The sequence below is a fragment of the Stylophora pistillata genome, chromosome 12, assembly GCF_964205215.1.
Source record: "Stylophora pistillata chromosome 12, jaStyPist1.2, whole genome shotgun sequence".
Lineage (NCBI taxonomy): Eukaryota > Metazoa > Cnidaria > Anthozoa > Scleractinia > Pocilloporidae > Stylophora > Stylophora pistillata.
The window spans coordinates 19451712-19469131 of NC_142530.1; the positions used below are offsets into that span (position 1 = coordinate 19451712).

Sequence of the window (17420 nt, forward strand, 5' to 3'; positions counted from 1 at the left end):
TAGTAGTAGTAGTAGTAGTAGTAGTAGTAGTAGTAGTAGTAGTAGTAGTAGTAGTAAAACTTTATTTCAACTTGGATTGAAGAATAGTATACAAGCACTTCTTTGAGAAATAAATAGAGTGAAAAATATATGTACAATTAATGAAGAAAAAGAAAAAGAGAACAGATGTATATATGCTTGTAAAGTCTAGGCAGTTGTTTCTAAAAAACAAATTCCATAATTTGGGCTCAAGAAATTTGAAGAAGTTTTTCCCATAAGATGTAGTATTTATACACATGGTAACTGCAACCTGTTTATACCTCTGGGCCCATTAATGTTGGTTCTCGGTGTAAATAATGCTGCTACGTAGGCAGCTGCGGCTGCTCGAAATGACTTGTGAACTAAAATCAATTTATGAAAAAGTCTTTTCTTTCTCAAGCTGACAAGGTTTGGACTTTCCAAAAGCACCTCGTATGTGGCGACTTTTTCACCAAGGATTATTAGTAAAACATGTTTATTAAGGAGTTCTAATTTTTTCCCAATTCCTAGCACAGTGCTTTAGTAGTGGAAGTGTGGCATAATAATAGCCTCAGTAAAGCCGTGCTTTAGTTGAGGGTCTAAATCTTTTAATTACTTGAATTAAAACGTAACATGTACTGCTAAAATTAGAATTGAGTGCTAATGTCGAGTCTCTCCAACCGTGAAAAAAAGATGATGATGAAAACATAGTTAGTAGAGGGGACTGGTTAGGAAACGCGGCAAACTTCAAAGGGCCGGCCTATTGTCTGTCCCCTGAGCTTCGCTTGAACGTCACGTGATCAATGACCCTGCACAGAACCAAAACAAACATGGAGGACATGAACAACTTATTATTCTTCGGCGACGATTTTGATGCCATATTGGAAACTTTGGAGAACGAGGAAGAATACAAGAGCACTTTGTCGAAGCAGCTGACTCTGTAAGTCTTTTAGAAGCCTTTAGAACGTTATTTTCGCCCAAAAACTTTGTAGTTATTGATGCCCTTAGTAACGGCATCGGTCGTAGTACAACAACATATTTTTTTACTGAAAGTCTTTCGATTTTTAGGTTCAAGACGAAGAGAGAATTGTTTGCTAGTTGTGTCAAAATAAATGCAAGACTAAGGCTGGATTAAAAAGACATAAGACAATAAAGCATAAGGAGGAACAAGCGCGGGGAAATCAACCGACTCAAGAAGCCAAATTCACTGCTGAAGACTTCGAAGAGTTATCAATCAAAGCACGAGATAAAATAATTGCAAGAAAAATCTACCCTCAAAGCATAAAAGAAGAGCTACGAAGATATACGAACTGGGATGAATAAAATATGGGCTTCTCAGAAGTAGAATCCATGTATATGCGTCAGGTTAAAACTGGAGATGCAGAACAATTCTACTCGAAGCACTATTCAAGAATAGGCCTCAATTCAACAAAGATTTTTGTGGGGTTGTCAAGTAATGCGGCAACATTGCTTAGTACCAAAGTGGCTGATTGTTTGATAGCTCACAGCAAACAGAAAGATGAATCACCAAATCCCAATATCCGTACTAAACTGTGTGATAGAGAAATGGCAGGGTTACAACATATTGGAGGATATTTTCTGCACAAGCTTTATAGCCAGGTGAACAATGTATATAATCCCACAGCACATACTGAACAAACAGCTTCAATACTGAAAGCTGGTAAAGCAGAAGATTTGCATGTTGCAGGGAGTCAAAAACTAATTTCATCTTTAAACCGAGGTGGACTTTGGGTTATTTCTAAACAAGCTCAAACAATTTTTAAGAGAATAGAACATAATTTTAGGATTCTGACCTCAGGAAGTCTCCAGCTGAAGATTGACAATGCTAAGATAGAATCCAAATCAGCTTGTGATGTTCAATTGGTCTCAGCATATAACACTATGTTGTTGGACTCAGACATAATGGTAGATAACAGCATTGCAAAAGATGTTCTGGACAGCATTATTCATTTATATGTTACTGTACGGTGTTTTTCACTGGCCAAAGATGTTATACAGAAACACAAAATTCAATGTAAACAAATGAAAACAAAAACACTACGAAAGGAAATTTGTAGAGCCAGCAAAGAACAAGAAAGGCAGATATAGTTAGAATTAAGAGCCTGCAACAATTTGTCAATAAGTAATTTATTACAAAAGATTAATTTGGTAGCTACAACCTGCAACATATTAAATAAACATATTAAAGGTAAAGTTAAAGCAAACTTTATTTACACAGGGTAGCCCATTCAGCTCTAAGGCTGGTATCCATAGGGGCCCTGTATTGAATATAATTTACATCAATTTCTAGAATAGATATATATGTATATATAATGACTAAGATTTTACAACTACATTAACAGCCTAAAACTACAAAGCTAAAACACAATTAAAACATAACATAGTAAATAAAATATCAAAATTATCAAAATTACGGTAAAAGGAAATGTTTTGCTCGGCGACAGAACGTTTGAATGTTTTCACTCTTCACAATGTTTAAAGGAAGTTTATTAAAAATTTCTGCTCCAGTAAAAAGAAAGGTCCTCCTCCCAAAATTCTGTTTTACTTTTGGTAGGGATAGCCTCAGACTTTGCCACGTAGAATAATTGTGAATATTCGAAAATCTGGTAAAATATGATGAAAAGTAACTAGGAACTAATGAGTGGAGACAGAGAAAAACGAGTTTAGCCTTGTGGTAATAGCGTCTACTGGAAAGAGTCGGCCATTGCAGCTGATCTATTGCTTCAGATGACCGAGAGCAACGTGTAATAATCCGTGCAGATCTATTTTGTAAGCGCTGCAGTCGATCTATATCTTGTTGTAAAAGGTTACTCCAGGCAATGTCACAGTAATCAAATAAGGGAAGAATTAAGGTATTATGAACAAGTATTGCTGCCTCTTTTGTGACGAAACTTCTAATGCGGCCCAGAATACTAACTCTTGACGCCACCTTTTTACACATATAGTCTGCGTGAGCCTTCCAAGTCATAAAATTGTCGAACACCACGCCTAGGTATTTAAAAGTAGTTTCGCAAGAAATGAGCTTTCCGATAAGATTAAGATTTAAAATACAATCGCGCTCTTTATGCCTTCGAGATGTAAATAGTACACACTTAGTTTTTGAAACATTGAGAACAAGATTGTTGTCTTGTAGCCATTCAATAAAAATTGCTCATTAATGATTATTTTATGGACAAAAATGAGTATAAAGGCTATATGGTTAAAGTATTTAACATAGAGTAACTTATTTATTTTTAGCCAGTCTTCTCGCCACTTCTTGTATTCCGCGTTTCGCGGCGCCGGTAGCTTCCAGATTCCAATTCCTTTACTTCTCCTACATGTTCCACAGCCAAACACTGAACAATTTTCACCTGGCATTATGTCCACTGACTTGATTAATGTTTTTAGCTATATTCTGAAGGTGAGATGTCGCTCGATCACGGAGAAAATCCAAAAACTTAAACGCTACGTGACTGCCGAAACAAGCCTGCGGTGCCATTTTGGATTTATGTGTGCAGGGTCATTGTCACGTGACCTCGATAAAATCGAACAATAACCTATCCGACTGAAGTTTGCCGCGTTTCCTAACCAGTCCCCTCTACTAACTATGATGAAAAGTAACCTACCCATTCTATTCGCGGTACGATGAAGTGCTAACGCTCAAAACGTCGGAATCATGCATTATCATCCGCTCGATCAAACGGCAAAAACTACCATCAACTATCATCTCGAATTTGAATATGTCTAAAATTGTTCTCAAGGTACTGTTCCAGGAGTTCTCTGGGAAAATCTATGCTGGGACAACCCCTACATCCTGTAAACTTAAACAACCGCCTTTATAATGAGTTGTCACTGCCACCATGAACAACAAACAAGCTGTTTGTATCAAACACTCCAACTGAGAAGGAATGTTAAATAACGAAGATGCACGAGCTAGAATATAGAAGACTCTGTCAAGGTGTGTTACTAGGTATCCAATTCCATTGTCACTTTCATGAAAACGATCATTCACTCGACTCAAGACGAATTCTATGCTGTTGCGTAAAGGCTGGTTTTCACTTGCGACGGAGTCGTAGTCGGAGTCGTAATCAGAAGCGTGGAGCGATACGATCTAGTGAAAATCAAACCGACGGAGTCGGAAGCAGAACACCGATTCTGCCTTTGACTCCGTCGCTAACGATCTAGTGAAAACTGCAATGTCAGAGTCGGAAGCGGAAGCGGAAGAATAAACCAATCACAATGCTCGATTCCACCTTTCCAAAATGCACAAATAGCCATAACAAATTTAAACGCGTGAACTTGACTGTAAAATTACGAAATTAAAAGTTAAAATACTCGAAACCTACCGAAAGTACAATTCACGATCACCAAGTCGTAGTTCGCTAACGAGGTTAGCATACTCTTCCTTAGCTGCTCGACGTCGATAGATATCAAGAACCAAAATTTCTCTCTTTTTCGAACGATATTATTCCTGTGTTTTCTCTTCCTGCGCAAAATAATGATTACTAAGAGCCAAAGTTGCTTTTCGTCCGCCATGTTGTCTTTGGCGCCAAAATTTGTACTTTAGCGGGCATGGAATAAAGCATTGTGATTGGTTTATTCTTCCGCTTCCGACTCTGAGAATGCAGTTTTCACTAAATCGTAAGCGACGGAGTCATAAGCGGAATCGGAAGAAAATGGAAACGTTCTGATTCTTGCGACTCCGCTTACGACTCCTTTTTTCGATTTTCACTGGGTCATAGGCGCTCTTACGACTCCGACTCCGACTCCGTCACTAATGAAAACTAGCCTTAATAAGTCGCTTTTCAAAGGATCCATTTCCTTCGGCAGAGAGCAAATTATAGATACCACATTAATGATTCATGTAAGAGTGTATGGAATCAAGTAATTCTTCATGTAATTTAGGTTGAATTATAGCTCCTGTTGAGAGGACAAGTCGAAACGACGAATTGGCATAACGAAACGACGAAATGCCATGACGAAATGACGAAACGACAAAACGAGGAACCGATGTGGTCGATGACGAATCGGACTCGCAAAACGACGAGTCGAAGAGACCAGCCGACGAATCAAACGACAATACGACGAAACGAACTGAAAGTTCGACGAGTCGAACTCGGAAAACAACGACTCGACATAACGAAACCACGAAACGCCATAACGAAACGACGAACCGAACATTTTGTCCAGGATCCACCTTCATAGACTTGCTCACAAGTCGCGCTTTTGAGCGCGTAGCGCAACAGTGAGCGCGAGGCGCGGACGAAGTTCCTGCGGGTCGTAACACACCTGAACAGAAAACCAAGCGAACAACTTTGAGAAAGTCTATTTTCGAGGGGTCTTAGTTTTCGAAAGGTCTTAGTTTTCGAGGGATCTTAGGTCTTAGGTCTTAGGTTTTAGGTCTTTAAGTTTTCGAGACACCCCCCAGTGCGTTGCATTGGACCATGCTCTGTTTTTTTCATTCCCATTTTTAAGCATAGTGGTGTTGTTTTTGTATTCATTTTATAGGTTTACCTAAATACCGGATAGGGAATTGAGGACTTGTAAATTAAAACAGCATTATTCCACTAAAAATTCATAATCTTTAAGTATACAAATCTTAACTAAAGCTGAATGAAGATACATGTTATGAGGCATGATGACTGCTCCGACGATACCCACAGCCTGAAAAGCAATTTTAACAAAGAGTTTGAGCGGTCAGTTTCAATCAAGAAAACAGATTTCATACAAAATCACAATCATGGTCTAAGTAATAAGTTTTAAGCAAAAAACAAATGGGATGAATACTTAACATCTTCCTAAATTTGATGAGCTAGCTAAGAATTTGCCATATTTGTAATCTGCCTCTTGCGTAAACTTTCTGAACTAACCAAAATAACTATTATACAATCCATATTTCTGATTGCTTTCTGTAGAATATCCATGAGAAATTGGATGGAATTCCAAAATATCAGTAACTGCAATGGCTATATTAAAAATTTTTGGTGTACTCTATTAACAATCCAGATATGAGAATTTGATCCTTGCCAGGCCAGGCCACTCTGCTCTGTTCATGAGTGTGACACTTCATTCTAACAAGTATCTTCTGCAAGCTAGGAGTATAATTGGGTACCAGCTTGAGAACCAAGCAGAGGAGAGGGCTATTTTCCCAGAGACAAATTAATACCCTATCCAAGATAAGCAGTAATACACCTAAATGCTTCATACTCCACAAACTGGAATAGGCCTAACAGACTTGGCCTAACCCTCTGGAGCCATGGCCACACCCAGAGCATGTGTTCAATTGCATCAGGTACCTATCACTTAATGTCTCTACCCGTGGATGTGGAGAGAAACAGTGATCTTGGCCATAAAATACAACACAGTGACACTGACGGTTCAAAACTACTTTGTTTGATAAAGAATTCACTGCCCTCACAATTTGCCCATTGTGTCTCCTCCAGAAATACTTTACATTGCAACAAAACAAAGTCTATCAAAAAACGTTTACCTGTAAAATACTTTTATTGTCACAGTCTTCACACCAAGGTATAAAAAGGCCTTTGAGTACTTCATCCTGATGTGCCTTTACTTTGACATAATGCAAGGAAGATAGACAGCTATAATGTTAAGTTCTTGTTTGCAAAATCAATATCAGAATTTCAAAAATGTGTCTCTGATGCATGCAACCTGCTGCACATTCCTTATGTTATTTTCGCTACATGAATCATCAGATTATGTCTTCTGTCTGATGTGACATAACTCCCTGTGACTGGCCACTGCTCTGCAAAATTTGGAAGACTTCTAAGTGCCAGCAAAGTGAAGCAATGATCCTTTCAGGTGACCCACAATTGTAGAAAAGAAAAATCTTCAAATCCCCAAAAAATCTTCAATCTGCAATTACTTTTAGTTACAGCTCACCTACCAGGGTCATTGATTTACTTGATTTTCACCCAATGGTCAAATAAAATCCATTTCATTAAAAGAATATGATCAAACTCCTCCAGGGGAAAGAAGAACCATCTAAACTGTACCATGCTCCTAACATGTATCCCAAAAAGTATCTGGAGGGCAAGTCTTCCAATCCTGTCAAAGCCTGAATTCTTTTAGTGCTATATATATGTCGCTATGCTTAATTTAGTGCATTGTGTAAATCTAGCTAGTTAATTGGCCCTAAGCGTGTCATTCTTAATGTTCCAAAAAAGTTTGTTACAAGACTACAAATCAAAGAGTATTGCCACTTAAACAATATTCACGGAGAGTTGCACTGTTCATTTTGGAGCTGTAAATCATATGGCAAAACATCTGTTTGATACTCAATCTAACAACCTGTAAAGCCTGGGTCTGCTGCTATGAATTTGGGTAAGGGAAAAACATACAGTGCCTTACCTCATAGCTGAATGACACAGCCATAACAGTTATCAAAAATCCAAAGAATGCTTCCAGCATTGTTAGCCCTAAAATGAAGATCATGCAAAATCAAATGAGTATCTCCCCCATGTTCCCTATGACGGGTCGAGTTCCAGTTGTTCCTGTCAATAGACTTGCAAGTGTATCTTTATAAGGAACAAAAGCTTAACCAACATCATTTATTCTGCCTCATCAAAATAATGAATTATCATTTAAAAGATAGATTTTCTTTAACTTATGTCCACATTATCATCACCCATTGCTACAATTTTGTTCAGAGTTCTAAGTGTGACAGAAGTTAAATGGCCCATAACAATTCCAAACAGTGATTACGAGATGACTCACCATAATTTTTTATCTATCAAGGAATAGAAAAATAAATATATTCAGTGATTGTGATAAGTAGACCACCATACAGAGGAATGACCTGTCAAATAAAAACAAAATTATAAGTTTTTCATAATGATAGTTATTAATTACTAGGCTGTGAACTATGTCACAATTTTGTCAAGGGACAGGAAAATAAATGTATTGGTGATTGTGATATGAAAAACCACCATAAAAAAGGAATCCTGTCAAATAAAAACAAATAAGATTTTCAGGCTCAGCTTGATAGTTATTAATCACTACCCTGTGATTATATTGTCTGATTGTAAAGGTAAGAGAAGTCCTAAAGAGGACTGTTCTTAGCAGTAGTTATTGATGTTTCAACAACCCGAGCTGGCGGAAGTCATCATCAGGATCCATCAAGTGAAACATTGTTATCAGTTGAATATTGTTACTCCTGTTCGTCTAAACTGATTGGTCAATGAAGTTGTGATGTTATTGGCTTCAAGACTCAAGTGGCATAAGTCAATCATGATGTGCCATTTACTGAATCACTTCACTGTTCTGAAAAATATCCACCCCACCCCAACCAATAGAGGCCATGACAAATTCTAAAGCTGAGGGAGCTTTGAAAATGGTCTTCACCTCCAGAGAGGAGATGGGCTCAAACCAAAAACCTTTAAAGGGAGGGGTAAAAATGTTTTCAGACACAACTGTAAACTATTAGAAATTGAGAAGATATACTAGAACAAGAACCTTTGTTGGAATAATGGCAAGAAAGGTTCCTGAGTTGCCAAAAATGATACTTACTTTCCATTTGATAAAAGGCAAAATATTGCTATAGCAGTACCAATAACTTCCTGCAATTAAAAAACTATATTGTTTAAGTATTAGAACTTTTAATTATCCACATTCATACAAGCAGTCAAAATTGTTTTATTGATATATGTGCAAGTGGAAAGGACCCAATTGGAAGTATATTGGACTTCAGAATAAAAAGTTTTAGTTCAAGACCTTTGTACAGTCCATGATTTGTGCTCTGGGGCAAGCAGAATTCTTTGTTCAGTACCTTCGTTAGCCTTGCTCAGTGCTCGGGGAGAAGGGTTGCCTATAGACAGACCAATATTCCATCCTAAAGATGTTCCCTGGGAGCAAGCAAAATTCTTTGTCCAGTACCTCCCTGGGCCTTGCTTTGTACTGAAGGGGAAGGCTATTAAGAGAGACTAACATCCCATCCTGAGGAGCCACAATTTGTCCAGTTGTTTCATACAGAAGGAAAGCTTGAACATCTGAGAATCTGTCAGGGACTTGTGTGCAAACCACACCTTGCATGATAACATACAGAAGTGTCACATTGCTGTACAAAGAACGCTTTGGAACATGATATGACCTTTTGTTTTCTTAAAATGATTCAAGTAGCCTATTTTCGTTTTGATTGCCTGCATGATTATAAAATATCATTTTTTGGCTAGCCGCACAAAGAGTTGTTTCAGTTTAGTTTCCTTTATGTCATAGAAGTATATTAGGCCTTTTTTCATGCGAACATTTTTGTTTTAAGGAGTTGTCCCTGGAGCAAAGAGGAGTTTTATAATCGGTCAGTGTAAAACGAAGACTGTGGACTGCAGACTGTCGACTGCAGACCGGGGGTAAAATGCAGACTGAGGGTAAAATGCAGACTGCGGACTGCAGACCAGGGGTAAAATGCAGACTGCAGACCTGAGGGTTAAAATGCAGACTGAGAGTAAAATGCAGACTGCAGACTGCAGACCAGGGGTAAAATGCAGACTGCAGACCTGAGGGTTAAAATGCAGACTGAGGGTAAAATAAAATATTAATAACAAAAAACAAGACTTGGGAGTGTTCCTACCCATACCCGTAATTTTTTTTCAAAATCCCGAAAACTCAAACCAAAAGGCGCTTATTCGCCTTAGTCAAACATATTATCAACCTCAAGTTCTTGAAATCCCCATTTTGTCGAACCAAGTTTCCCAAAACCGCCCAAACTGGTCGTAATGCTATGCATCTTACCTTTGTTTACATGTCAGCCATTTTGAATTGTGCATCCGCAAATAGGTCTCGGACCGAGTAACTCTTTCAGCGTTTAAATTCTTCATATGGCCTTGGAATTGTTTGGAAGACAAGGCAAGCAAAACACGACAACACAACAACAAGGCAAGGTAAACTTGTAGGTATCAAGCATGGTTTGTGAAAGACAGATTGTCATCCTCGTTTTCCGACAGTGCCATGTGACTTGGGGACGACGTGACTTTTATACTGCGTGAAGCGGAATTTGTGTGTTTCGTGAGTCCTGACGTGACATTATTTTACGGGTACGAACACTCTTTATTTCACCCTTAAGACGTCGTTTTTTTATTATTAATATTTTACCCTCAGTCTGCATTAATTTTTACCCCTGGTCTGCAGTCTGTAGTCTGCATTTTACCCCTGGTATGCAGTCCGCAGCCTGCGTTTTACCCTCAGTCTGCATTTTGCCCTGGTCTGCAGTCAGCAGTCTGCGTTTACACTGACCAGTTTTATAATAGTACAATACAATACAATATTCTTTATTTAATGAAGGTGACATAATTAACCCAATTAGTTAACTTACTTACCGCCTTCACAACCCACCCATCCCACCCCAGGGGAGGACATCCATCACACAGTAATCTCGTGCGTGGGAAATTAACGTCTCCTACCCCTAACCCTGCAGGAGATGGGACCTCCATTTAATAATCCCTATCCGAGAAGACTAGAGTATCTATCCATTTCTTGATGCTATAGAAAGGCAGCATATTCTTCTCAATTATTTTAAGACTTTGGGTGTTGGTCCGGCCGGGGCTCAAACCCTCGACCTCCCGCACAACAGTCCATTGCTCTATCCATTGAGCTAACCGGGAGGTGGTAAGCTCAATGGATAGAGTCTTTTTTACAACTTGGAGTTTTCTCATCCCCAAAGCCAAGATCAGATATGAGTTACGATCGCTAAATTTCTATTAGTTTTTGGTTGTGTTCCCTGGCATCATATTTGTAATTTAGCTTGTTTTCTTACCTTAGACAAATCCTGCATTCCTTTTTAGTTTTCACCACAAGTGTTGTAACAAGTCGGCTAGACTGATTAAATGATTTAGTCCAATAAACGACTGACTAAGAGTCCACTGTCCGTCCGGTTCTTCACTATGGTTGACCTGGTGAACTCAACATGCTGGGAACACAACAAGAAGGCTTACCTGCATGTCCCTGACAATGATTGCAATTTTAACCATAGTCCAAAGAATGATACCAGGTATCTTGGCAGGGGTACTTTTCATGACACACCTCTGCAAGGTGCTTGCCTATAATAACAAAATCCAGTATAGATAATTAATTATTAAATCTGTCGGAACAATAAACAAGTTACTTCTCCTCACAATAGCCTTACACTATCCAGCAAACAGGTAATGAGAATATGTACACTTATCTACTAGCTTACTGAGACATTCGATGAATTGTCTGTCTTGTATTTCTCTGGATTCGACCTCTGAGAAGTAAGTGTTCAATCAACCAACATTCCACAACTGACACTTTTAATTGGTCATTACTTTAATGGGAATATTTGCTTTTCAATGCAATGTCAAACATACTACTCACTAAACCTGCTGTAAAGATGTCTTATTGGGGCATGTGAGCAACCATTTCTTTGATTGAGAGCTAGATTGAATGGTGGGAGGGGGGGAGCTTGCAAGAAATTTCTATGCCCCACCCCCATCCTTCTCCTTCACTGTGATCATTGCTCACCCCATTGATACAAATTTTTCTCTCCCAAGCCTTCCACTCCTGCAAGAGTCAAAGATAGCAGTGTAATTTTCTCTAAGAAAATACCAGGCACTTACTCCCCAAAATAATGCCTGTTCTGAAGGCTGACTACACACATCAGTCATGAAACAGAAAGAAGGCACATACTGTACATTCTAGGGGCATTTTTTCACGATCGAACTTAATGCTGGGTCTCATTTCTTGTTGCACAGAATCCCCAAGTTTCTTTGTTACTAATGAAAATTGTGTCAGTTTTACTGTGAAATATTGTTCTTAAAATTCTTCCTCAGATGTTTAGCTGAATGCACAGTGAAGGCATGGAATCCTTATCATAGCAAGAATATTGAAAGCCACCTGTATTTGCTTGTTAAATACCTTGGCAAGTTATCTCAGTCCTCTACAGACTCTTTGCTGGGGATCAAATTCTTGTTCATCAGAGTAGGAGATAACAGATAACATTGATTTATGTCAAACCTCCATGTAAATTCTTCTGTTTTTTGGAAATAAGTAAGTGAATAAAACTAATTATAATAAGGAGACTGTGTTGTTATTTAAGAAAGTCAGTTAAATTTGATTTTAATTTCATCAATATGAAAAACATAAGAAAATACAAGATACAGTCAAGCCTGTATTGCAGTAGTCACTCTTGGGGAATGGCAGCATATCACCACTTGATGTAAATTAATGGCTTTATTACATCCATTTTGAAATCACTGGTGATCCCTGTAATCTGATTGGCTCTAATTGGTGTAAGTTATTCACGAATTACATCATTTTTTGCCATAAATCACATCTCTTCTCCAGCCAATGAGGAAGTTACACTTAAAACAAACAACCAATCAGTTTTCAAGGCTTGTTTAAAATGACCAATCAAAAAGGCAGAATAATAAAAGACAAAGAGTATCATTTGGCACATTTTGCAACTTTTGTTTCCAAAACTCTTCTTTCTCCCTCTCCCCCCCCCCAAAAAAAAAAAAATTGATGAATTTTAGTTCTCAGCTCAGTACTCCATCAATAAAATATTTGAACTGACCAAGTCCTGTATGTGGGCGATTTCAAAATGGATGTAATAAAGTAGTAATTGAACCTCATGTGGTGCAATTTTGGTCTGAAATCATACTTGTGATTTCAAATCGAACTCCCGCTGTGTGCTCGTTCGATTTTGAAATCTCGCATATCATTTCAGCCCAAATTGCACTCCACTCAGTTCAATTACTATTATTGACCAGCAAATGACATGAGTGATGTTTGTGTAAAATACTTTTCCAAACAGTTCAAAGAAGAAAGGGTATTTGCAATATGTTGATAACAATTAAACTCGACATTATAATACACACATCAAAAAACTAAGTGCACCTATTGGCAGCTAAAACCCACTGCATTTTTTATGTAACACAAGTGCAAAGTTGTGACACAAATTACAAAAGAGTGCATACACTATTAAAATTTTATGTCTTGACTTTCTGTGCTGCTTTTTTTCATGTAAGTTATTAACAAGTGCTGAACAATATAATTTCTCATGTGCAATTTTTTGAAAATAGGGACTAGTGCTAATTTTTACAAATTTCACTTGCTTTATGAGCTTGTGCAGTTTTGTTGTCTTTGAAAAATTTATTTGTGCTGATTAACACCAAATTGCACTCAGAATCAAACCTATACATTGTTAGTTAAATGTTCTCAGTGCTAGAGTATCCCATGGTGAAATCAGAAGTTTCAGGGGTCAAACCCCCAGCTTGTGGGGACTAAGATTATTTCCCCTCTTTGGCCCAAGTGACAAATAAGTTTTTATTTTGAAGAGTGTGTGCAGTTGTTCAGAAAAGTTACCTTCAGCCTTTTTTTTTTTTATCTTTGACCAGTCAACCATAAAACTGCAGAGGATAAGGTGAAGAGCAAATCATGAATTGAAAGTAAAAATCAATGTTCAATTTGGAGACACTTTCATTCCCAACATCATTCTTCACCAAAAAACAAAATTATATATCAATATTAATCACAAAGTAAATTATTTAAATCAGGAAGAAACAAAACAATCAGCTTTTGATAATCATCAACATTGAACAATCTTTATTTTAAGTGCTTGGTTTTGCTTCTACACAAAAGTAACTAAACCCCACTGGTTAATTTCAATCAAACATTATCATAGTCAATGGAAAATCTTTACTTTTATCGTACTTTAATTGCTAGCTTCTATAGATACAAAAGCACATTGGCATAGGTTTGAAATTTATAAAATGAGAACAATACCACTTAAAAATGGTTTTGCAACCAATAGTAAGAAAAACTACCTGCGATTCTAAAAATGTTTGAGGTTTTCAATATGAAAACTTCCCTGTAACCTTTTCGGAATCCATGGTAGACTACAGAGTGGGTTGATCTCACCTTTTTTTATAGTTTGACTTAAAAATAGAACTAAGGCAAATGCGATTAATTGTTTATGTGACATGACTTAGAACAATTGTAAACAATTACACTCCAGTAAAAAAAAATAATAACGACCAAGCGAGGCATACCCAATTGTTTTGCCTCTGGCCAGTTGAGAGCTTTAAACTCTATGTTTATTTACAATGTTTATTTACAATTTGTTTCTATAATTAGGTGATCCTGAAAACCATCAAGTGGGTGGTCAATTAAACTTGTAATCAAGTCTACCTGTGCCTCTGTGAGTGTTCCTAGTTCAGGTTGCTCTATCAACTAAGTCACAAAGTCAAACACCAGGAGCAGGACAAGAAGCATTCCATCAGTTGCAATCTGCAACCTGTTTAATTTCATTTGTTGCCAACACATTCCTGTGCAGCGAGCAAAGATCCCACTAAAAATTTCCTAGCTTATGACATGCGACTTTGTAGCTCATCTGTTTGAGTGCCCAATAAATATATAGAGGCATAGGTTTGTACTCTGTAAAATCCTGACTTTTTTTAGGCTTCTTCAACTGTGAGGATGACTCCCTTATTGGTAGTTATGGAGTGTTGCTACAGATAAGGAGTTTCTGGAAATTTCTAGAAGGCTGATTAGTTGAGCTAACTGAATACTGGGGAAATCTCATGCAATGCTCTGGAAATTTCTACTACGTGTTGCAAAGGTCCATAAAATATAGAATAATAGTTATTTTGTAACCTTCTGGAAAACTCTAAAATGCCTAATAAATGTACATAAATTGCCATTCACCAATCACAGTTAATTGTTATTGACTGCAAAGACTGCTATGAGTTTAAAGAAGCTAAAGAAGGCCATTGAAGTCTTCTATGGATGCTTTCCCACATTAATTCCTACACACATAAATGTATGTCACTCCCTCCTGAAAAGGTCTTTTTAGTAACAATATTGAAAAATCAAATGCAAATTTTAAAGAATACAAAACTTAATCAATTATGATTCATTATTCTAATTGGTCAAATGGAAACAATTCAAACAAAAGTTGTCATTATATTTCTTTCAATTAAATTGAAAGTAGTTCAAATACTATTTTTGTTTCAGAAAAGTTTACCTAGGAGTTTATCAACAGTTTCAGAAGAGATTTTGAGATAACAGCGTTAACTGTGATTTTTGTATCAGTAGTGAACAGGAGTTTTAGCCAGTAATGAGCTGCTGTTGTTTGCTCGTTGTCATGATTTAGAGTCTGGTAGAAACAGGTTTGATATTCTTCACATAAATAGAACTTTCCTCAAACATCATATGTAAACTTACTTTGACGCTGATATCGATTGTGGCTAAGAGATCAAGCAGCGAATGAGAGCCATGATGGAGAATTGTGATGCCGTTACCATTAAACTGTTAAAGTCCCTACACATACATTCCCAACAACAAGAAAACATCTTAAACAGCAGTTTATAAAACAAATACCTTAGCACCTTCAAGAATTCGTACGACAAAAGCCATGCGTCCCTTAGTAGTCACTGTAATCCGTCCTACTTCACGGATCCCATCAACTCGGATTTTTACACTACGCACAAACTCACAATTTTTGCTGTATATTTCAACCTGCAGGAGTTCTTTCTCTGGTCTAGCACCAGCGACGACGATATGTTCATCTTTTCGGTGGAATGTAATGCTCCCATAGACACAGTCATTTTTCTGCAGTTTAAACTTGTTGAGATGCTTGCCTTCACTGAATAAGTGAACACAGGAATCTTTCTTGTCCACAACCACAACACGGCCATCAGTAGCGACAGTGACATCCCATGCCTCCTTTAATATTCCTTCGCCAAAACTGCGAACAAGCTGTCCACTGGTGTCATATTCCTCTACTGCACTAGAGTCCCTCAGTGTCAGGACATTTCTCGTATCACTCACAAACAGTCCTCTGTACAGATGCTGTTCACTGAGACTAAACTTGCGGTGCAGGTCACCGGCTTGGGTGAGGGTATAAACGCAGTATGTGTCAGTCCCAGGCTCCTCTACTCTGGTCAGCAAAAGGATGTTGTCGTTCATGTCTGTGGCTACATCATAAGTATATAAATTTGTATCTTCGTCATCGGTAGGTAGAATGAAACGTCTAACAAACTTGCCACTGCTGTCAAACGCCTTCACACTGTGATCTTTATATTCCCCGACAACGAATTCTTTGCTGGAATTCGTAGTGATGCCCCACGGGATATTTAGCTTCTGCTCCTTTTTACCCCTCTGACCAAGTGACCATGGTGTAACACACCAGTGCTTCACGCCTTGTTTAAGTAGTACTTTCGTTACTCTTGCGTCATACACTGGATTGATTTTGACTTTGCCACTGACATCAACGAGCGGCCAGATCAGAAAGGATGCGTCTTCACCAACTGTTCGCGTGACATCGTAGATGACATGATTCACGAGACAGACTCCGGAGATAATTTCCCTTCTTTTTCCTTTGCTGAGCAAACCTCTTACTGCCCGGAAACCTTTCTCAAGCTTAACAGCAAAAGTATTTTGTACTGCAGGCAGACCGTTTAATTCCTCTACACACTCTTTGCATGATGCCACTGCATCAGCAGGATTGTCTATTGTCTTTAATATGGTCGCCATAACTCGATACTTCATGGCCAGAATGCGGTCAGATATTTTCAGGTCTTCGTTTTCAAAAGCCTCAGTAGCTTTTCTTTGAGCATCTTCAAATTTTCTCTTTGCAGCGGAAAGCTCTCTCTTAGCTGATTGATCCAGGTCAGTAAGCTCCAACCTACTAATTCCTTTAATAGGAGAAAATGCTTCATCACGCCCATCACAGGCCGCCTCTCCTATTGCCGCACCACACTCGCTTGTAGACTTTGTTCTCTCAAACACTTTAAGCAAGGACGCCATTCCTTCCTCGAAGAGGCTGATACTTGTTACCAAATCTTTCTTTGATAACTTGTCCAACTGTGTCCTGAAGTTGTTGATTTTCTCGACGATCAAGGAGTGGAAGTTTTGGTCTGTTACATCGCCATCTTTGAGTTTTTCCGCGAAATTATCGATATTTTGGCCTTTTTCTACGAGTAAGCCAATAGTGGCTTTAAACACAGCAGGAATTTCAATCGAAGACATCACTTGAATCCTTTTTTCTTAAGTGACGCTACGTTACACAGTGCAACAGGGTTTGAACAGAATGAACAGGGAGTTATCCAAAATTCAGCTTTTCAATTTGGGTCAAAGTTCTTGTTCAGTGGTTCATAAAAGCTAAGGGAAACAGGCGATCTATCAATTTTAACCAATCGTACCGTCATCAGGGGAACTGAAAACAATAACGAACCCCTGTAGCAATAATTTAAAAAATTTGCAGTTATAGCTCATCTTAAACTATAACAAGGTTGGAGGTCGTTTCAATCCCTTCATTGCTGGTTCTTTTACAGCGTAATACACCTGGAGAATGATGGAAAAATACTGACCGAAATGTATCAGTGAAAGAAAACACACTCCAGTAACACTGGAAACCAAGCCGAGCTGAAGCAAACTCAGTATTTATTGTCATC

General features: G+C 38.1%; 2 protein-coding genes across 2 annotated transcripts; both read right to left on the bottom strand.

Annotated features, from left to right (window-relative positions):
• Positions 1 to 45: 45 nt before the first annotated feature.
• On the bottom strand, positions 46 to 13462 carry LOC148719138 (protein Malvolio-like). Its single transcript, XM_088741622.1, has 8 exons — positions 11881 to 13462; positions 10763 to 11045; positions 8524 to 9038; positions 7732 to 7813; positions 7366 to 7433; positions 6488 to 6562; positions 5434 to 5661; positions 46 to 3607 (listed from the first exon to the last, which is right to left on the bottom strand). The coding sequence occupies exons 5-7, from the start codon at positions 7423 to 7425 to the stop codon at positions 5557 to 5559; spliced, it is 240 nt and encodes a 79-aa protein (XP_088597748.1). The 5' UTR covers positions 7426 to 7433; positions 7732 to 7813; positions 8524 to 9038; positions 10763 to 11045; positions 11881 to 13462; the 3' UTR covers positions 46 to 3607; positions 5434 to 5556.
• A 78-nt stretch (positions 13463 to 13540) lies between these two features.
• Positions 13541 to 17171, bottom strand: LOC148719139 (uncharacterized). The gene has a single exon (XM_088741617.1). The coding sequence runs from the start codon at positions 16993 to 16995 to the stop codon at positions 15331 to 15333; it is 1665 nt and encodes a 554-aa protein (XP_088597743.1). The 5' UTR covers positions 16996 to 17171; the 3' UTR covers positions 13541 to 15330.
• Between the last annotated feature and the right edge of the window lie 249 nt (positions 17172 to 17420).